Source organism: Callionymus lyra, chromosome 1 (genome assembly GCF_982586985.1).
Source record: "Callionymus lyra chromosome 1, fCalLyr1.hap1.1, whole genome shotgun sequence".
In the NCBI taxonomy this organism is placed as follows: Eukaryota; Metazoa; Chordata; class Actinopteri; order Syngnathiformes; family Callionymidae; genus Callionymus; species Callionymus lyra.
Window position 1 is genome coordinate 10690036 of NC_141818.1, and position 22570 is coordinate 10712605.

The following is a 22570-nucleotide window of genomic DNA, read 5'->3' on the forward strand; positions in this document are numbered from 1 at the left end:
CAAAACTCCCAATGGAAATCCCTGATACACAGTCTAACCAATAACATTACTTATCTTTCATCGTGAATAAAAACAATTGTTTGTGTTTAACCTTCATTGATACTCTTGACACTCTCAGACAAAATGGCTGAAATTAACATTTAAGCATTTTTTTTTTTTTTTTAACATGAACACATGAATAATTCATCTTAAAACCATATCTTTGATAAAATAAAATGAAAAATAAGCAGCACAGTAGGAGGCCTTAGTGTGACATTAAATAAACTATTTTACTCAAGAAACACTGGCGAGCGTCAAATATCTTGAACATTTAATATTAAGTTTTCAACCAAAAATCATGGCAACATTGAAACATAACTATTTTACTTTCAAACGTGTTATCCATCGAGGGAAAGTCGAATAAGTAGTTTTTGTAGGACATTTTGGGTTAAAATGATCAAGACGCATCTATTAAATCCATAAATTGAAGTCACACGTTTGTTAATTCGACACAGGAAATAAGATTTAAGTCTCGCTCTTACCTTGACTTTGTAACAGATTCACTTCCGTCAGAGCATTTCCATCGATTATTCCTCCATCTCGTACGAATAGTTACTTTCTCCACAAGTGTCACGTGAGGAAAGCTTTTACGAACAATTGTTCAGAGTTGAGATGCTTCTGAGCGACAAGTGATGACGTCATCCAGGTGTCCACGTTTGGTGTTTAAGTCCATTTTTACTTCCATGTCGAATATTTGATCAATCACATTTAAAAGCCCGAGCAAAAATAAATAAATAAGTTTGTTTGTTTGAATCCAAACATAAACGACTTTTAAGAAGCGGCATCAGCTTGATGACGTCACCGTTGAACGAAAACGCAGTACCAGTTCCAACCACATAAATCAAAGCGCCACTGCGGTGTATCTTGAAATCTAAAAATGTTTTTAAACGTCAAACTTAAGCATTTTCTTAAAATAATAATGATTAAAAAAAAATTGGAAATCAAATAAAAATAACAATACAAGACAAATCGCTGTTTATTAGCAGGAAACAACATGGAGAATTTGAGATTAAGACAATTATTTCTACAGTAAACAGTGGAACTACATTATACGCAAATTTAAATGTAGTTGTTTAATGTTTTTTGTTTTTTTTACTTTAATATGGTCGAGAATTCAGTGCAACAGTGGGCTGTAATGAGTTCAATTCCCACAAATGTAATTGTAAGCTTTTTTTAAAAGCAACCTTTTATTTTTAACAATTGAATCAGGGCTCTCTGTTGATATATCCCTTTCTTTGAAATGCATTTCTAATCCATTTATATAATTCTAAACGACACAAAATGGGCAAAGGACACATGAAAGTGCGTGTGGTGAGTGAAGAGGTTGGTGGCTCTTTTCTCTGGACTCTTCTTTGGCTGCTCATCCCTTTTTCACGCTCCACTTTTCCTAAATAGGAGCCAAAGTGCTGTCTCAGGTTGTAACTATTTTAAGGCATCACTTTTGGATAAAGTCTTTCTATTTAAACTCTCCATGCTGATGGAGCACTTTTTTTTTTTTTAAAGGTAGTTGTATACATTCAGCACGACTCCAATGACCCTGCTATATATATTGAACACATCACATCGACCTTTACCTTTATGAAGGAAACACTAAACTCAGCAGGACTAAAGCATGTTTTTTCTCCTGGAGTGAATACAGTTTACCCTCCAGTCATCATTACATAAAAGGTTGTTGTCAAACTTCCAGCACCTGAGACACGATAAGTTCTTTAATTTGTTTTTTTATTCGACGTGAATCAACGTTCCTCTGCATCACCTTCTCTTTCTTCTCTCCTCTTGACCCTTCTCTGCTTCTTCCAGCTCAAGTTAATGCTCACTCTCATCTCATCCAAAACTCTCTGTTCTTTTTATTTCCATTCCTCACTCTCCACTTCACTCAGATTTTTTACTCACTTTGCTTTTCTATTCCTTTTCAGCGCTTGAACTAAAACACTGTACTTCAACGGGAGCTTTCTTTGTGTGTCTCGGCTTTAAAAATCCACTCGAGCGCCTCTCACCACGGCGTCCTCGGCTCGAGGGTCCTCTTCCTGTGTGATGGTCGGGGCGGTGTGTGTTTTTCACAGGTGTTCCACTGTGTCTTATTGTGTCGGCTTGAATGGCGAGAGAGGAAATGTAATCACGAGACAGTTGAGGGACGTTTTGGGGAGGAATGCTCAGCTCGGATCGAGTCAGGGTCACTTCCTTTGTAGCGCTCTAGTCGAGGGCCACTCTACTGCCGTGAGGAATTCAACACAAATTCATTTTATTTCTTGAGTATAGAAGCATATACACTTTTAAAACACCTTTAAAGTCGCTTTTTAAATCCTCGGTTATGGAAAATAAATTAAATGTATTGAGCATTATTTCTCTATTTGCTTGTTGTTTTTACCAACATGTGTCAAACTGGTCCAGCAAAAAGGCCGAGACGGTGCAGGTTTTGCATCCAACCAGTCCAGCACATATAGTTGAACCAATCAGGCGTCTGAAGACAGTAATCAGTTAATGGTTAGTCAGGTGTTGCCTGTTTAAGCCGACACCTGATTCGTTAACTCATGTGTGCGTGACTGGTTGGAACAAAAACCTGCACCGTCTCTGCCTTTTTCTGGACCAGTTTGACACCCCTGACCGTTGATCTATTGGTCCCTATAGTTTTTTTTTTATTCAATAATATTCACCTTGCTAATTTAAAGTATGAAAAGTGCTAACTTAAACAACATTTAGATTGACTGATAACAAACAAAAAAGCTGGTTGCAAAAAAAACAAATACTTTTAAAACAAATATTTTTTGAGAAGCATCTCTAAAGATCTACTTTTTCTTGTTAAATCTAAAGAGTTCAAATATGGTCCTTCTTATAAGGAGCATCGTTTGAAATGCAACTTGCAATCTGTCTACGTCATACAGCGCCCTCTTATGGTCACACTCGTCACACAACATTTCACAGTTTAGTAGAGGCCCATATTCTGAATGCCCTTTTTTTAACCTAGAATAATAAAAAAAAAATAACAGTGTAACTTTGGCATTGAATTTAGAGCTCAACTTTAACAGTTTATTGCGGTGTTGTAAAAAAAAAGTACCATTCTTTTTACAACATTTTTACCTGGAAATGGATCTGTGGCGTCCCCTGGATGCAGGACTTTTTTTTATTAACTAGTATGGCTTATTTCCATAGCTGCTCCAATCAGATCCATCAAAAAAAAATATATATATATATATATCACACAATCAAAAACAGTAAAATGGAAAAATAAATCTACTTTAATGTGATGTTGTTAATGATGCAACAAGGTTGCTAGTTAATACTTGCTCTGTGGTTCACTCAAGTGGGTGTACGAGTTAGATTCCAGAGAATTATAACAATAAGTCAAACCCATTTTTGAATTGTGGAAATTGTTTCATGAATAAAGCTGTTTACAATGAGATCCTTGGCAGAGGTATGCACTGTCTCAGTGCTTATCCAGTTTTATCCACTGGATGTATGGTACACTCAGGACAGCTCAATTTAAGGATTTAATTTACAGTTATGAATTCAATTTCTGCATGTTTTTGGACTAAAAGAGGAGTGATACGTACTCGAGCTCAAATAGATAAATCTGTGCATAGAAGATCTACAGTGTTTACTGGTCCTGCTGGCTTTTCAGTCCTGGTTCTTCTTCTAGCTGTGTTGACATAAAAATGTCTCTGGAGTGTGTTTGAAAATACTTGAACTAAGAGACAGTCTTGCTTTCCTCAAACACCTTCTGCGTGAAGGTCACAGAATGTATTGCTCGTAAACAGCAAATCCAATAGAAGCTCCATCGATTTGCACCTGAGGATATTTTTAAATGTATTCAAGTCCTGTGGACCTCATGACAACCCTCTGGTCTTGGGTCTAACACACTTCAAGCTTTAACCAAGTCCGATCCGGATCGATTGCGATCACAATCCCCGCGTCAGTTAATGAGTTCCTCCACCACTGCTCCACTTACACTCCTTCATCTCCCTTCACTTCTCAGTTTAGCCTTTAATGACGTCCTGCTCTCCTCGTGGATCGACTCCTCGTGAGAAGACGTCGTTTCATCCGCTAATTGAAGCAGAAACATGAAGATATTTTCAAACAAATGAGTGTCTGGGATTAGAGAGGAAGGATCGGGGGATGCTGGATGAGGAACGTCTCCATGAAAGCGATCTGACCGTCCACTTTGCTCATCGAGCTCTGCTGACGAGAGGAACAACGATGACAGTGGGGATGCAAATGAGGAGCTATTTTTAGTGGCCCCCCCCCCCAGCTGTGAATGACTTGTATGATGGAGTGTCCCCCCGAACATGCAGGTCGTATGCATGTGCAGGGATGGTTGTTTCCTCCCGCACATGGGTGTGGGGTTTGAGTCACGTGCTCATAGTGCTGACTTAGGGAATACTAAATGACCTGCAGCGTCTGTATCAATACTGCGGCGGTCGAACTGCAGGACTGAGCCGGACACGTACAGAAGGATCATCTCACACACGTTACCTGCTTTATTCATCTTAGTGTTCATTTAACACACGCGTGAGCTGATGAATGTTTAGAAGAGAGTTTTATTGCTAGCATCAGATCTGTTTGTCAATTCTTGGGTGTTTCTCCGTCTTTGGACTTTGGTTAATGTCCTGGTTAGATGTTTCAAGATCTCCATTCTTTCAAGTTTGTTCCTCTACTTTCTCTCTTTCCTCCTGAGAGTGAAGACTTTGATTAAACTTCATCACAGAGGCTTGACATAGAAGTTTCTTTCTGACTCGTGGGAAGCCATTTTTGAGGCTTCACGTGGTAGCAAAGACAGTTCCAGTAAAAACTTGGACTATAATCCATCAAAGTAAAGAATTAATTTATTTCCAAAAGTATCATCTTTCACTTATCTTAGTAACACTCTTTCCTTGAGACAGAATATATCTCCAGATATGTTCTGCTCAAGTTAAGAAGCTCAGGAAACACTTTCACTTTTCCTTTAAAATTTATACGAGTGGGAGAATGAATAGTTTGGAAAACGTCTCAGGCTTATTTTATCTTTCTCTGAAATCTCAGATAATCCTCAACTGAGTTCACTTCAGGTTTTATCTCAGATTTATTGGGCGCTCTAGTGACACCCGGAGGCCCCTTGTTGTAATCGCGTTTTTTCAGATTATTTTAAGTTTCTTTTTTTTTTTTAAATACTTGTAGGTCAATACATGTTTCATTGTTATTAGGAATAATAATAATAAAAAAAGATTTTATATTTGTTCTTACTGCTTAAAAGGTGTTTCATTTTGAAAAAGAAAACACACACATTGGCACAAATAACTAAAAGCTAGGAGACACACATACATAACACCATCATCAGCATACAATCAAACATATATAGATGCAAATACACAAACATTTTGTTGTAACCAGTTAAGAGATCTTGCTGATTCAGCATTATGGTGAGATGTTTTATACACTTAATTGTAGTTTTTTGCAGGTGATGCTGTTATATTTTAACTTTTTCTGATCTGAACATCGGTCCGTAAACATAATCCTGATATTTAACTGGTCCGCAGTACAAAAAAAAGACTCCTGCCTTAAAGTGATGGTTCATCCAAACTAATTTTCTACTCACCCTCATGTCGACTAAGGGTTGGCATTATTTCCAGAGTAATATGGTCCTTTTTAGAGTTATAGGCAGAAATGTTTGTTCAAAATACCTCCGTACTGCTCAAATCTAATGTCCATCTAGAATTGAAACCTCAAAAAGAAGAATTGTTCCGGGGAAAATGAAGTACTCCGGGTAATATTGCAAGCACTTCCAGTGTAGACAGTAGACTGCGCTTTGAAAGCTTGCGATATTACCCGGAGTACTTTGTGGCTGTTAGTCTTTCAACGCCTGCCACAAACAAGTGTAAAATACAGACTTGTTTTTCATTTTTGCCTGTTACTCTAAAGATTGATTTGAAAATAATCCCAACCCTTAGTCGACATATTGTGAGTAGAATATATATTTTTTTAAGTTTTAATTTTGGGTAAACAAATCCCCTTAAGGAACATAAAAATGTTCGTCCAGACTATAAAGTTTCTCACCCGGACGTGAAATCTGTCAACTTTGTCCTATAAGGTTGCTCTGTAAACATGCTTTTGACTTGTATGTTTCCAAAAATAATGAGCTTTTTTTTCATCAATAATTATACTGGAATTTTTAACTTACAAACTCATATTTCAGGGCGACGACCTCGGGGGGCTTTCAATCACAAAATAATTCCATGATGAATTCTAAACCGCTTATCGTATTAGCATAAACGTCGCTAGTTCCCGTGCATGCTGATTACCAGTAGTCGATTCTGTCCAGTAGAACAACACGGGAGCTTAAGGAGACGGTTGTATTGTCCGCTCGCATGTCTCACCAGCTGTTGGTGCAGACCTGGCATGACGCGTCGCCGCGATGCTTGGCGGGCTGTTTTTGCTGGAGACGTTCGCTTCTGTCTTGGACAACGTTGACGTGAGTCGCGGTAATCCACCGGCCGCCCCGCTACGCCCGAGCATGGCTTTGGGGCTGGCCCACGACACAAAAGGCCAGACCTGAAAAGCACCATAATGAGGCACAGGCTGAAAGAAAAGGCATGTCTCTTTCCATTTCTCCGAGCCAAAAGAAAAGAGCAACATAAAAGAATAGAGGACAAGAAAGAGAGATGAAAATAAGCCTCTAAAATCCAGGTTTTTGGCCGCGCTGTCTCTTTGAATTTATCTTTTTTTTTCATGCATGTGTTTTATTATGGAAATCCAACGGTGGATAAAAATAGTCTGGGATGGAAGAGCCGCACTTTTCAATGGAGACAGGAGAAAACACCAGGGAGGGGCAAAGGGTGAGCAGCTAAATGTCATTAATAAATCACACACGAGATTTATACAGGCTTCCCTCTTTACTTTAGATCTGTTCTTTGTTTTCTTTTAAATGTCTCTCCATCTTTTATGGATCAGAACATCACACCGCAGAAGACACAACTGTTACAGGAACAAACAGTAAACACACATTTGAAACTATTTTTAACTTTAGGAACAGAAACCTTTATTTCCAGTGTTGTAAACACAACATCAGATCTTTTTTGTGTGTGGTAGTATTACATTTTTCATTAGATAAAGTAAATGTTAACAAGCGTTTATTACAGCTTTAGTTTTTGTGTACTTATTCTCTATACACTACATCATTTTTTTTATGTCGGCTTGTTTTTAAATGGGATATTTTCTGGTATTTCTATCCAGATTTATAATTGTCTTATTCAAGATTTTCAGCATTATATCTAAGAATGAATGCTATCTATTTAGTTAATTTAGTTAGTTCATATTTGGCAGTTCTTATATATTTATTTATGCTTATGATAGTATTTCAGAAAATTCTTGAGTATAAATATAATTATTTTGGATATTTTAAATAATAATAAGTTCTATACTAATAATAAGTTAATAATAATAAGTAATAATTTGACATTATTCTAAATGCAATTAATATTAGTAAAAAAATATTTTTCTAACTATCTAGTTCTAGTCTGGCTCGGGGTGAAGGTAACTTTTAAACAGAAGAGGGCAGTAAAGAATGACCAGAGAAGGAGTTGAGTCACATGACTGTGGTCAACCAGTCGCAGAGTGAGAGCGAAAAAGTAAAGCGAGGGGTCAAAGGTGGAGGAGACTGCACCAGACTTCCCTCTCATCCCACCTACCGCTCTCAACACTGTTCCTTCACCGTCCACCTCTCCCTCCTACATTATTCATGAGGTCTGCAGGACTCTTACCTCTCATGTTTGGAAGTTTTTGCTGCAGCATCAGAACGTATCCAGTTTGGGAGACTGAGATTTATTTAAACATGTGGGCAGATTTAATTACTGCTTTGGTTTTAACCGTTTGGTTTTCTTGGCGCAAAATGACTTTGTAATAAGAAGAAAAGCCAAAAAGGTTTTCTTTTTGTATACATCTGCAGTTTTAATACACTTTAAAATAATGGGAAAAAATCCACATATGCAGTTATTTGTGTCTTATTTATTATTTTCTGTCGAAAAATATTTAAAATTATTTTTTGTACTTAAAACTTTCCTGGTTTTATAATCAACAATCTGTAAGTTTTCAAACGTTATTTCTAGCGACCTGTCAGAAAGGTGAAACTGCAACATCGCAAATTCAAAGTTTCACCTTTCTTAATTTTCTGCATTTACTTCTGTTTAAAAAAAGGATAGAGACTCACATACATACAACGTTAAATTAATAGATAGAGTTCTACTGCATGTGATTGTAACTGTCTCACCTGCAGTTAATGTAAAACTCTGCAGCTAGAATTCTGACCCGCTCTAGTAGAAGAACTCACATTTCTCCGATCCTTAAACTCTTCACTGGCTGCCAGTTTCTTTCAGGATCAATTTTAAAATTCTGGTTCTTACTTTCAGATCTATTCATGGTCAGGCTCCTCCTTACATCAGTGATCTGATCCAGCCTTACACCCCAGCTCGGGCTCTGAGGTCTGTGGATCAGAATCTACTGATGGTTCCTGAACACGCTTCAGGACCAGAAGAGAGAAATCCTTCCAGGCTGTTGCTCCTAAGCTTTGGAACGATCTTCTTCTGTGTTTGATGATCTACTGACTACTTCAAGAAACATCTTAAAACATTTTTATTTGTGCAGGATTTTTCAGTTTTTAAGTTTTTAAATATGTTTAAATTTTAACTGTGTATTGTTTCTATTGTTTAAACTATTTGTGACCCTGGTCTGAGAAAGGCGCTTTACAAATATTTCTTACTTACTTACTTAAGTTATAACAGAAACAAAAACAATAAATAATGTTACCTATTGTTGCTTGAAACCACAATTTATATATCTTAAATATTGTCTACAGTTCACATCAAAACGAAACCACAATTTACTGTTTTATTGTAAACCTCTTCTTAAACTTCTTGATATCGACACTCAACTGCATAAACATGGAACGTGAATAATCTATAAAATGCAAGAACACTAACTCAAGTGATTGGTTGAAATATGTTTTGTTCCAGGCCAGTGCTCCACTGTGAAGGACAGCTTTTAGAATTTTGTTTCTCTGGATTTGAATAATTCAGAGATGCTTCTTTTGAAGTGTTTGTCACAAGCATCCAGCACGGACGTCTAAATGGGATGTTTAAAAGTGAATGAGACATGTATCCCTACTTTACTTGGACTTGAATTTGATCCCAGAAACACATTTATAGTTTGTGGTCGCGATGACGCTCAAATCTCTCATATTTACATTTCAATAGGCTGCTCCAGCTTCTCTAGTTGTGAGACTGTTATTTGCTTTTGTGTTTCCTCCCACAGTCCACAACTATTCACTGGTGACTGCTCATGAGTGAGTGGTTGTCCGGGCACCTGTCCAGGGTGTCCCCATATCTAGCTCACTTTCATCAGCTGGGGATGATCTTGACGATTGTAAGCACCAGAAATCTGAGAAACGCTCCAATCGTGGAGTCTTTTTTTTTCTCGGTGCCACATTGGAGTTGATGCCACCACTGTTATCCTTTTATCCCTTTAATCTACGGCGTAACGGTCCGAGTCCCCTCTGCGTGTCTGCCTGATGCCCCGAGGCTTTTGTGGCAAATGCCCTGTTACCGTTATCAGCACCTCGCGCCCCTCGTGCCCCTCGCACCCCTCTCCCAGTCTGCCACCCCCCCCCCGCCCTCACCGGCTCGCTGTCATCACGAGCCGTCTGCTACTTAATCCAATTATTCTCTTAAGCTGACACGCTCTGTAACTCACCAGCAAGTCGGTGAATGACACAGCTGTGCAACGCACATAAAGTCCGACGTCGTTTGAAACGATATATATATATATATATATATCGTCGTCATCGTCGACGTTACTGCAAGGTCGTTCAAAGTCGTAAGTCACTGCGGCGTTTTCGTCTATTTTAAGGGACGACCCGGGCGAGGATTCGGCCTCTGCTGTCACCCGGTGATTCCCTGCACCCTTGAGGTGACTCCATCTGTTTCTCTGTGTCGCCCTCCACTTCCCCGCTAAGTGCTACAATACAGGAGCGCTGCATCTGTCGGTGTCGACTCTCGGCCCGACACAAAAGGTCCCGCTCTTTCTTTTGTCGGCGTTGTGTATCTCTGCCATGAGATCAAATGCTCCCTCAAGCTAACAAAGAAGCAGAAGAAGGGGTACATTCAGATCAGGGTCAGAGTTTACAGTTTACAGTATTTAAAATGGTTTGTTTGTTTTTAGCTGATATCTTGATTTATAAATGAGCTAATAGCAGTGTTGTCTTGGGAAAGACCAACGCGACTTACAATGAAAGTTTAGTCCAGTTTAGGCTTAACAGTGTGTGTTGACAGAATATCTTTTTTTATTTATTTTTTATTTTTAATTTCTTGGACTAACAGGGGCCCACAATGGGTCAATGAAGAAAGTCCCTAAAGTCTACAAGCCATTATTTGGGAAGAATCAAGTCTGCCTTTTGGGTTTCTTAATTTAACACGAGAAATATTCTTAAATTAAACTGTTGCCTTCATTCTGCAAAGATAACATACAGGAGTAAACCTAAGGTTAACTTCTGTCAACGTTCTTCTATTAGAACCCTCAACATAGTTTAATGATCCTGTTGTTAAAGATTCCTAAAAGTGATTTAACCTCAAGCTTTTACTTTGTGTGTGATTTTGTGTTTCTGTGGGATATAAAGAACCTGGTTATAATAAATGACTTTAGGATTGGCAAAAAAAAAGTAATCGTATGTTCAAAACTTGTTTCTATCATTATTGTTCATGCTACTTTTTTTCTAGATTTTTCTGAAATATGGGACAGAATGACGCATATCACGAGTGTCAGAACGAGAAATAAATTGCTTATAGATTCTAGCAGGAGGTTTTTTAATTCCACTCATGTGTTAATTTAGGGATAGGACTTTAAAATAATTATTGAAGACAAATAATTGACCTCAATTAGATCCTTTTCCTACACTATGTTATTACATATGCATTAAATTTAACTTCTGTAGGGTATGGGAATATTTAAATGTGTGTTGTAACTGTTTTGTTTGTGCTTATGGTGCTTACTTGGCAAAAAAAAAAAAAGTTTTGAGGTTTTCTCACCGTAAAAAAAAAATGGAATTATGTCTTCCGCTGACATTCCTGAGGGTAATCTCACTACGAATAAGAATGGAGTACATTTACGTATCAGTTGAAAGGCAAACATGTTATATCGTAGAACGAGGGTAAGTTAAGAGGTTTTTCATTTCAATAAACCTGAGGTTGAATAAAAAAGAAATTAATGAAAAGTTATTTTTCATAGTATCTTTCACTCTTTTGTTCAAGTTTAGGCACTTAGCTAGCTGGCTAACATCATCTAACACAGGGGTCATCAACTTTTTTACAACTGCGAGCAACTCCAAGGGCACTATGTCAGATGGTCTGATGGGCGTCATAACTCAGATGGTAGATGGACCTGAAGTCCAAAAGGTTGCAGGTTCAATCCCAGCTCCAGACAAGCTTGTGTCGTTGTGTCCCTGAGCAAGACACTTTACCCTTATGGCAGAGCTGGCGCCGTGTGTTGCAGCCTACTCCCATCACTATGTGTGAATAGGGGAATGCATGACTGTCAAAGCGCTTTGTGATCCTGGTCTAGAAAGGCACTATATAAATAGACATTATTATTATTATATGTGATGCTAAGGTTTAGTTAACACATCTGAAATTACTTAATACATAATAATATATAAATTAAATTCCAATAATACACTAATCACAATATTGATTCGCCAATGAATACCAATGGGGCAAAAAGAAAGGTAACACAAAATCAAACATAATAAGATGAATGAATCATTTTTCAACAGGCCCAAGGGTGACCCCTGATCCAACATGTTAGTTGGCTCACGTCCTCTAGCTTGCACTGAATGTTTGTTAGTCGTCTCACATGAATGGAAATACAACTTTATTTCCTCCTTAAGCAACAGTTCCTGTGTTCAACAGTACTTCAGCGCAATATATAAAACATTTTCAAACGAGGCATAGCTTCTTGCAACACTGCATCTTAAAAATACAGCTACTTTGAAACTGCTTGTCCAAAGTAAATATTTACATGGCAGCAGTCTTGGGCGGAGTAATTAATCCCCGGATTTTGCAACTTCACCTCCTCACGCCGAGGGTTTCTGCAGCAGAGGAGCGCCGGGCCACACGGAAAAAAAAAAGCTGCGTTCGGTGTTTTTTTTGGTGCTGACGCGGCAACAGTCGAAAGTAACAGATGGGTTGTGCGCGTGGATCTGCGAGTGTGCGTGCTTCAGGGTGACTGGGAGCTGTGTGAGTTGAATTTGATGGAGGTATTTGGCATGAACTTGTTTATTTATTTAACAAATATACGATGTTCGGGTGTAGCTTTTGTTTGTTAATATAGAAAGTAGACGGCTAGCATACGCAATGCTAACGTATCCATTTCCTGAAGACATTTTCTCTCCTTCTTCCACTACATTTATGATGTGTTTTGCATGTCATGTGGTCAATCAAGCTGGACTCTGGGTAAGTACACGAGGACAAGAAAGAAGTAGCTGCTCCTCCATCTGTGCTCCACCACCATCCACAGCATCCACGGCGCGTGGATGTGGTGCCACATCCATCATACCACTGGTTCTTACCTGACTGATTCCCACAGGGGGGGCGACAACCGGGGGTGGGTTTGGGTTGGCTCCCCTTTTTTTTTTTTTTTTTGTTCACCCCCTTCCTCTTGTTTTCTGTGTGTGATGATAATCTGCCTCCTCTCCTCCTTTCTGTCTCTCCATGTGTCTGTTCCTCACTGTCACGATTAACTGGGCTCTGTCTTTATGTCGTATGTCCTTTTAGGCAAACGCCGTGCATCGCTGGCTTATCGATCAGGACAGTAGTGTGAGCTCTGAGATGCCGGATGGCCAAGGAGTATGGCACTATGATGATGAAGTAAATATCTGCAACACGTATATCTGGCTTTTTTCTTACTTCTATACATGTGTATCAGATCAATATATATATTTGTATATATATTCTGTTTATGACCATCTTGTATCTGTCACTTAAAAGTTTGTGTCACCGTTGTTGCTCTGCTGTCGTTGTTGTTTTTTATCTTTATCTCTTCTGTTCTTGTGTATCGTAGTTCTGGTTCCTTTTGACTTTCTAGTGTTGTGCTGTGAGCTAACTCAGTCAGGTGTCAGTGGAAACACAAGCTGGAGCTTTTTTTTTTCTTTCTGTCCTGGCTTCACGTACTGTACTAACTCGCCGGTTTATATTTTCCATCGAATTATTTTACTCTCCATTTCACACGTTTTTTTTTAAATGTTCAAAGATAGACATGTCATTTGACTGTGTTTTAGGGCTGCACAATGGTTCTCACACCCTTTTGAAACATAATACTCTGCAGTTGAAAATGTAAAAGTGCTATAGGCGAGGATTGAAGGTAGACCAAGATGTTCAATTTCCAATTAAATCCTTATTTTAAAGTAGCCCTTATTGTGTAGTATTTATATTTCTCATACCCTTTGCATAGCTTTGCATTAAATCAGCATTTTAAAATGTAGCATTTTTCAAGTAACATTTATTTATGTATGAAAAACGATACGATACGTTCTATGATATGCATATCAGCAACAATCCTACAAACCTTTAGACATTCATGGCGTCTCCAACTCGGAAAATATGACTTTGGAAAATAATAAACAAAAGTACCATCTTCTTGCTAATTCCTTATTATTATTAAACGATGCATCAAACTGAGATGCTGTTCACTCTGATGTTAGTGTTTAAAAATCCAAAGTAAGCATTTAGTTCATTTGAAAAATGTGTGTTTTACCACGCCAGAGGAGCAAAACAATCCACGCAAAAATCTTTCCTCTATTACCATCTGTGATCTTGACAGTCTTAAGAGAGTTTGTAGAAGCAGGAAAATCAAATTTGAAAAATGTCTGATCACTAGGTGATTATTTAACATGGGTTTTGCTTCATCAATCCCATGATCCTTTGCCTGAGTTTTAGACAATGGAGTCCCATAGAGGGACCCTATACTAAATGAATCCTAAAAAACATCTTTGGTATTTCAACAACCGTTGCTAACATTGTAGACATGGACAAGCTCATCAGGAATTCTTTAATATGCACTCAGAGGTTGATTCCCAACTGGATATTTCTGGATAATTATTATTATTATCATTATCATGAACACAACAGTTGTGTTCAGGATTACCATAAAGAAAACCTGACCAACGAGGTGTGTTATTGTCCTCACAATGACTACACACCATCACAAATGGAGCGTTCTTGTTGTGCAGCCCTAACCTGACTTCAAATTAACATCAATATTGATGTGAAATTACAAAAAAACAAAACTGTTGTTCTCCACGCAGCATATTCCATAAAAAGAGTCCACGGGGAAAATATGTCAAATATTTCCAGACAGTTTGTGTATCCTGCCACACAGAGAACTTCAGGTCCACAGTTATGTCACACACTCCGGTATTTTTCCTGTGGGTTCTTCCGAACTATATGCTTGCATCATCTGTAACCACTGTGTTGGTGTTTTGGGTTCAAATCAAAAGGTGTGTGTGAGTGAGAGCGGCTGGAGGTGTGTGGCGAGCTGTGGTGTGTGTGTGTGTGTGTTGTGTGCATGCTTCTCTGTTGCATGACTACACTGTGTCTTAGTGTTAAGGTTGCTTGCGTCTGTTTCGTGTCAGTGTTTAGTGACTGCTGTGTATCTCTCAGTCTGACATGTTCTGCCTGTGTTTGTCTCTCTAAACCATCTGGGATGAGTTCGCCAGAGGTTTTCCTTGCACCTCTCTGGGATGAAGTTCATCCAAGTGCAATGTAGACCCTGGAAAACCCGTCCCAGAACCACTTTCTCCCTCTAACTCCAGCTCCCCTCTTGTCTCATGACAAATGTCTACTCTCTCGATCTCCATATTGCTCCCAGTATTTTGGAGCATTATTGAGGTTTTACTTCTCAGTTGAGGTGAACCACGTTAAGATTTGGAAGTGCAGTGACCAAATTGAATCCTAAAAAAAAAAGGCTGCTAACACATCGCTGGCCTGTTGCCCTAATAAAAACAATATGGAGTATTTCCGTTTTTCTCAGTTTGCTCATGAATCTATGCATCGGGAACTGCATTCTTTCTTCTGCACTGACTTCTTTTTTTTTCTTTTTTTTTTGAATGAATGAATGAAGAACTGTTTACCTGCCAGCTTGAAATATGCATCACTGTTATGAGCCGGATCAGTTTTGGACCGATGCATGTTCTGCCTCTCCCTCGACGACAGCTGGCTGACAGGTACCAAAAAAATACTGAAAACATAAAAATCGAATCTCTTGTTTCGAGCCACCGAGTCGAACAGGAGGCTCACAATTTCTGTACCTGGAGACAGAGAGAAGTAAAAAAAAAAAAAAGTGTAATGAGAGATGTGCCTGGAGTGTCCAATCCCCTCCACTGGCCCTGATCCAACACAGCAGCAGAAGAATCTCTGCTGCAGGGTGTCCTCTCCCTCCTCCAGTCCTCCCTCTCCTTAAACGTTTTCCTCTCCTCCACGTCATGGAAGGAGGTGAAACACGGCCGAACAGTTTTAGCTTGAAACGACCAGTCACAGGTATCAAAGGACAGGTGAACAGATAGTAGTGGGATGAGAGGAACAAACACTAAAAAAAACACATGGGTGTGGGCGAAGGTGGCTAACTCCAGGTTGTAATGAACACCCGCCAAAAACCATTTACTCACAGAGAGTTCTCCAGCTCAGTGTGAACCAGTTTTTGCGTGTGCTTTAAATAGTTTTTTTTGGCAGAGAAAGATTCAATTTATTTAGGTGAACAGGCAAGCGGAGATGCTTAAGCAACATGGCCGCCGTCTCTACTAACACCAGTGCTACAGACGGATCGAGAAGCATGTTGAAGAGTTGATATACAGGCTGAGAGATATCCATCAACTTTATCAATAAAGATCTTAAAATCACCACTACTGTCGGGGAAAAAAACAGCCATCTTAGATCAAGCTTTACCATTCTCACTTTCAACCTGGAAAATAAGATGTTTAATTCTCAAATATAGGTTTTGTTAGGTGAACATCTGCAGATTTCCACGAGACCATTGAGCTTCAACACATGTAGGGGTGTAACGGGATCTCATACGATGAGATACCAAGAGATGGTGACTCGTTTCAAATATGTCAAACATCTGTATATGACCTGAAGTCGGCCGTAACAAACATTTACTCGCCCTAATCTGTAAAGAATTGAGAAAAAAAAACAGTAGTAGCATAACATAAGATATATCTTTATTCTTCCCACGTTGGGTAAAATGTCCCAGTGAGCCCAGAAAGAATGGTGTCAGAGTCGGAGGACATCAGAAACTCTTGAATCATGAATAATTAAGAGCAAGAGAGACAGAGAAGAGACTCACAATCATGAAAACAGACACAACACCTTTAACAATGACTTTGCAACTGAACTTCAAGAGTCAATGATGAGAGACTGTTTTTTATTGCAGCTAATATGAGGAAATTATTATAGAAAATAAGGGGAGATGTTATATTTTATTTGTGAAAAAAGGTTTTCTAAATTCTCCCATGAGTTTTTGTTTCTCTAGTAAATGAAAAGTGGTAGTGTTTATTTATATCATTTAATTTGGCTGGATTTGATTCATTGTGGGGAACTTAATGGGTTCTTAGAGCTTTTATTCATTCTATTTTCAATTTTGAAAAGGAAATGGGAAAATAAAAGTTGTATTTTTTCCAATATGTGTTGCAGGTTTTTTATAAAACCAACAAAATTCTTTTTTATTCATTAGGTTTCTGATAACCTTATGATCTAATGATGATAAAAAATTCCCAAACTTCTTTAACATATACTTGAATCTCATAATATTTCCAAACTACTCTAAAGACTTTAAACACATAAATAAGTTAAAGTTAAACACATTGTCAAATAAAAATGTAATTAATAAACATAGAAGATATACAGTATCTCGTCAATAAACATCATTTAGAATTTATTTGACCTGATATTAGGTCAAATCAGAAAAGAAAGGTCACAGAATCTGGTGATTATTTTTTTTTATCCCTACAAAGGTCTGCTCGGTACATTCAGTATTATGTAGATGAGTCCAGCTCCGTGACAAAACCATGACCGGTTCGCAGGGGACTGATTTTACATCCAGCGAGATCAAATGCTTCATCAAATCCCCCCGCCCCGCCCTCGCCACTGTTTAAGACAGAATTGGGAGATGTCAGAGGTCTGTGTAAAGGCCCCGTCCCCTTTGCCACCACTAATAGTAAGTGGGCCAGGAGAGGGTCTCTTATCACCCCGCAGCTTTAATTACCCCTCAGTGAGTCCTTGGAGACAGATGCTCGGGCAGCCAAGCCCCATTCGTCACACTAGGGCTGCGTGGCAGACTCAATATGAAAAAAGCAAACTGTCACACTTTGCACTGTCACATAAATTCTCCCCCGTCTCAGTCTCTCTTTTCCAGCTGCTCCCCGGCCCACTGTAGATGCAGACTACATTAGGACCCCCATTCATGTCCAGCCACCAGCAGTTGGCTGTAATTTGTTTCGGCTCGGGGGGGCAAAGTGCAATTTACATGTGAAAGGCCACGCCGCATTCAAATATTGTAACTCTCATTTTTATCCCAGGGTTATTGGTACCAGTTCACATAATTCAGATTAAAATTAGAAGGACGGGGCGGGAGAGAGGGAGGTGAGGGGTCAGGGGGGGTTTTGTAGGAGCTGTTGAAAAGTCGTGTAGGGATGTCTCTGTTGGCCTTGAGAAGACTTCTTGTCCTGCAGATATATTTATCGTGATAGATTTGGCGACGAAATAAAAGAAACTGAGTAAGCAGGCATGCATGCGAGCATGAGCATGTATTTCCATGCATGGAAAAGGTCCTACTAGATAGATAAAGTCGTTCCCTTTAGGTATGGTTTAAGGACGCGATCAGAAAAAAAAAAATATACAAAATTATGTTTGTTAGGATTTCAAACACGCTCCACAAGGTTAAATAGCATTTTAAATACATTTCTTCCACCAAAAGCCTGCAAATTAAATTCAATTAACTTCAAGCCACGAGTCCTCTGAACTATTCTTAAGACTGTCCATACATATATCACATAAAAATATGTACTTTTAAGTTCCTTATAGGCTCATGTCTGGACAATGACCCAGCATATTTTCTCACGCTAACATAACTTTGCATCTTGGCGCTGAAATGTTTGCCTGAAATATCTGGACTTTTTGGCTGCTTCTGTGTGACATGAGAGGAAACCCTGCGCCTGCACGTCATGAATTCAAGGTGTGCGCTCGAGTGTGTGTGTGTGTGTGACTGAGGATGTGTTTAGCCTTCAATCGTTGACACGTATCAATGTTTCTATAACTGCGAGCGCGGGCGCTGAACCCGGGAGCCTGAGATGTATGTTAATAAGGAGCTCTGTGCACAGCCACGTCTGAATGAGTCCCAGATATTTTGGCAGTCGCTTTGCCACTCAAGTGTAGAACACAATGGTGTGTTGATGAAGATCCAAACTGTCAACAAGACGGCAAAAGAAAGATTTACATACCCACAGAGAGTCGCTGATATCCAGAGCGACCTCCTGCCTCAACTGTTTTGAAACAGTTTCCCTAAATAATGCTTTAATGTGTGTTGTTTCCACTTCTTTGACATTCTGAAAAAGTTTTAAACCATTACTTACATCATTAAATACGGGTCCAGCAAACGTTTTTTTGTTTTGAACATCTGTTTGGCAAAACTAAAGAATTGTTCTACAATGTTGATTTTTTTCATAGATTACAAATGTTGTGTCGATTTGAATTGATAAGACTAGATTTTACTAATGAGTCAATTTGTTTTTGTGCTAATTTAACTTTAAAATTAATTTAGATTATAATGCCTATATATTACATGGATTACTTGTAATGTTAATAATCACCCCTTTAATTGTGTATTATTAACTTGTTTGTTTATCAATTATGCTCAAAATCTCAAAAGTTCCTATAACTGATCATGTTTTTAAAAGAAAGAATTTCCATTACCACTGTTAATTGTTACTACTTATGCAACTATTGAAGTGGTCCAGAACCACTGGGCCTTGGACCGGTGACGCATCCGTTACTGGGCCGCACATTTGTACTAACTAGTGCGGTCTGAAAGGTGTTTTATTTTGGAAAAAGACTTAACATTTTCTGAAGTAACATCAGGACATTTCAAGGTGCTTTTTTGATCCCGTTTACTAAAATAAAATGCTTGTAAAGTAGTGAAAAATCACTGAAACAAAAGTTTGTTTCTCCCTCTGATTTAGCGTTTCGGTAAGATGTTTTTTTATTTTTACTGTTTTAATCTTGTGTGAAAATACGACTGTATAATAAAATGATGGAGTTTTTTCTAAATTATTACACTATAAATAAATGTCAGTTTAACATGTCTGCTTTACATCTCGCATCATGTTTTTGAATTAACCATACTTCACATTCACAGACCCGGGCTATAGAACGAGAAAAAGTGTTTCCCAAGTTTGTCCAGCACTGATGTCCTGAAGACTAACCTCACCTCTCTCTCCTCCATCCAGCTCTGAACCTCCTTACCTCCTCTCTCTCCACTTATGAGGATGAATGAACGTCTGGCCCTCCACTGACAGATCACCGACATCACTCTTCTTTATCGCCCTCATCTTCTTCCCCTCAGCGTCTAACACCCCGACTCTGTCCTCCGCAGGTCGCGCTCAGACACGTGGAGGCCGACGTGCATCTGTTGATGCGCTCTTAACACGTATGATAACATGTTCTACACTTGAGTGAGCCTGCGATGACACGCCGTATGTAATCCGTCTGCGGGCGGAGGCAGGTTTAACACCTGCAGCCGTTTAATGCCGACTTAAAGCGCTCCTCTGTCAGTCCGGAGGGCGGCCGGGGCTTAATGTTGCTTGTGAGAAGCTAAAGCTCGGGAGGTGAGCGCGTGTGTGCTCGGCAGTCGTGTTCGGGGTGAAAGTAATCGGCTAACCCGGCCATATATCTCTGCGAAGCTGCTGCAGCGAACACTGCATCATTCTGCCACTAGAGAGCCATCGGAGCGCGTCACCAGTGTCCATTAAAACACATATAACAAATGTTTAATATGCCTTGATCCTATAGACGCTTAATGATTGTCCTTTAAACACACGCTAAGTCCTTTTCTTCACCTTCGTAAAGGACCGCTTTACCAACGCTTGACATGCTTGACATGCTTGGCTTCTATTGTATCACTGGACGACATTGAAGTTTAATGACCTTCAAGACGACTTCAAAGGTTTGTCCAGTGGAGCTGACTTTGACAGTGAATTTACTTTAAATACTAAATCAAGTCTGTATCATTTCTGCAGTGTCTCCTGTGTTTTTGTTAGCATAGCAGTGTTGACCAACATCTCAAAGTTGTACTTCCTGTTTCCTCATTGCCGTTGTTCTAGGTCCTACCCATTCTATTTATCTTCCGAGATTTCTAAACTCTAACTAGCTACAGTTACAAGACAACTTTCCATGATCTACAAAGTGATTCAATCCTTAACATCTCATGTGATGCTTTAAGGTACCGATTTAATCTGAACCAAATAAAAACACCATCAAATCTAGCCAAAAATCTAATAAACATAGATAAAGAGATTCATCCGTCAGACTTGAATGTAGTCGTAAAATATCACAGACCAGATCAAGCGGATAAATCAACAACTGGAATAATCCTGCCATGGATTAGATTAAAGGACTAGCATGAGTTTGAGTAAATATAACAGTCCCTACTTTTACCGCTAAGAAGTGTCAAACAATAACAATAAAAAAAAATAATAATCCAGAATAAAACAGATTATTTTCTTCATGTAGTTTAAGTTGGTACATTCAGTCCCAAGGTTTGATTGTTATATAAATTATAGCCAGACAATCCAGGTAATATACTCTTCAGTCTAACTTTGGTTTAGTTTTTTATCTAGTCCTAAACTTTGTCAACTGAATATTTAGTGAGTTGTATCGATGGAAGTCTTGAGATCATCCAAACCTTAGCCTTTATTACCAATGCCCACCGAAAAACCATTTAGACCCAATAATCTGAAGTAAGGATATATTCTGGAAGTAAATAAACAGTATGATTTCGTAGGCTCAGTTGACGATACAATGTAACCGCCAATTTGATTTTGATTCGATTTAGTAAGCTGAAATTGTCTTTTGGTGCATCATTGTACGACAAACTACCATATTAACATAAACTTGACTATAACATAGTGTAGTAGTAACATAATTATACTACTATATAATTTATTTGTGTTGTACTTGGATCATTGTTCATAAATCAAGGTATTGATGTTGAACAAGTCTTCAGTTCTTCAGCTCAGCTCTTATCACAGTGATTACAACATTTCCATACTTGGTGTTTACTAGTGTGTGTCAGGCTGATCTCAATTAAAATGAAGTTTCAATTCTAACCAGATTAAACCTGAGTTGTTTTTTTAGTCCGGAGTGGATAACAGGTTCTATTGTTAGAGTCAAACCAAACTAGCAACACACGCTTGCCTTAACTTGAAATACAGCTTCAGGTTATCTATCAAGGTCAGTGGACGACGTTATCTGGAGCTTCTGTGAGGAGCTTTTAAAAAAAGTGTGAGCGACAGGTTGGGCAAAGACGATTGACAGACTACAAGCATTGTTTTCAATTTGTCCCCTGGCTTTTCAACTCCAGTCTGTTTTTCTGGACATGAGCAATAAACCAAACACAAGCACCCCCCCCTGGACATCCGAAGGCTTTTATCTCACCAACAAGAGGGGCTTGACAGAGGGAGCAGAGGGCACGTCTGTCCCGAATCTAACTCCATCCTGTCTCAATACAGAAGTGTGTCCTTTCCTATAACAACCTAAAACCTCCCCTGGGATTTGGAACAAATCCACTTTGAGTTTGTTTTCTCCAGGACAGCTTTTGCGTTTCCCATCCAGGAACAATTGACTGGAATACAGCGGTGGCAGAAAAAAAGTGTACAATTTGTAAAAGGGCCCCAGAAGTTAAGATTTTGGGAGACACATGCCTTTTGAAACTTTCTGTTAAAACCGTTTAGATATCTTCATGGCCCCGTTATTTGGTTTCTCACTCCGACATGATACACCGCGGCGCTCCTAAACTAAATGGCCAAGAATGAAGAGGTACCCCATGTTTTTCGCTCAGGTCACGGTCTAGTCCTATTGAGTAGTGCGTGGTCTTACTACATTGCGCGCCCCACCACCCCCTCTGTTCTCCCCCCCCCCCCTCGAGCATTTATCTCCCTGCATGGTTTTGGCAGTGATGTGCTTTTCCCAGCATTTAGCCAGGAGAGGGAGAGAGGAGGGGAGAGGTGGAGAAAAGAAGGCCTTTTCAAGCGAGGAATGACGGACGCTTTATTAAAAGAGGCAGGGCCTTTATAGGGAAGGCCCCCTTCATGCTCCCCCCACCTCATGTGTCTGGCCCATTGTCACGGGGCGGTGGCAGTGCCCCCCCCCCAGCACCCCCAACACACCCCCCAAACACCCCTCCCTTGTCATGCCAGGCGCTTTGTCACTGTAAGTCACCTTACACACTAAAACAGACCCCAATCCCAAAA

The 22570-nt window shown here is 39.2% G+C and overlaps 1 protein-coding gene across 10 annotated transcripts in view; it reads left to right on the forward strand.

The window, feature by feature from the left end:
* The window catches only part of ank1a (ankyrin 1, erythrocytic a), a 79974-nt gene that overhangs the window by 23102 nt on the left and 34302 nt on the right, over positions 1–22570 (forward strand). For 8 of the 10 annotated variants that reach the window (XM_087792687.1, XM_087792690.1, XM_087792688.1 and 5 more), the window contains exon 2: positions 12828–12920. The exons of the other annotated variants lie outside the window; for them this stretch is intronic. In XM_087792687.1, the coding sequence (XP_087648813.1) occupies positions 12828–12920 (93 nt within the window). The remainder of the gene's footprint in view (positions 1–12827; positions 12921–22570) is intronic. 10 annotated transcript variants of the gene reach the window in all.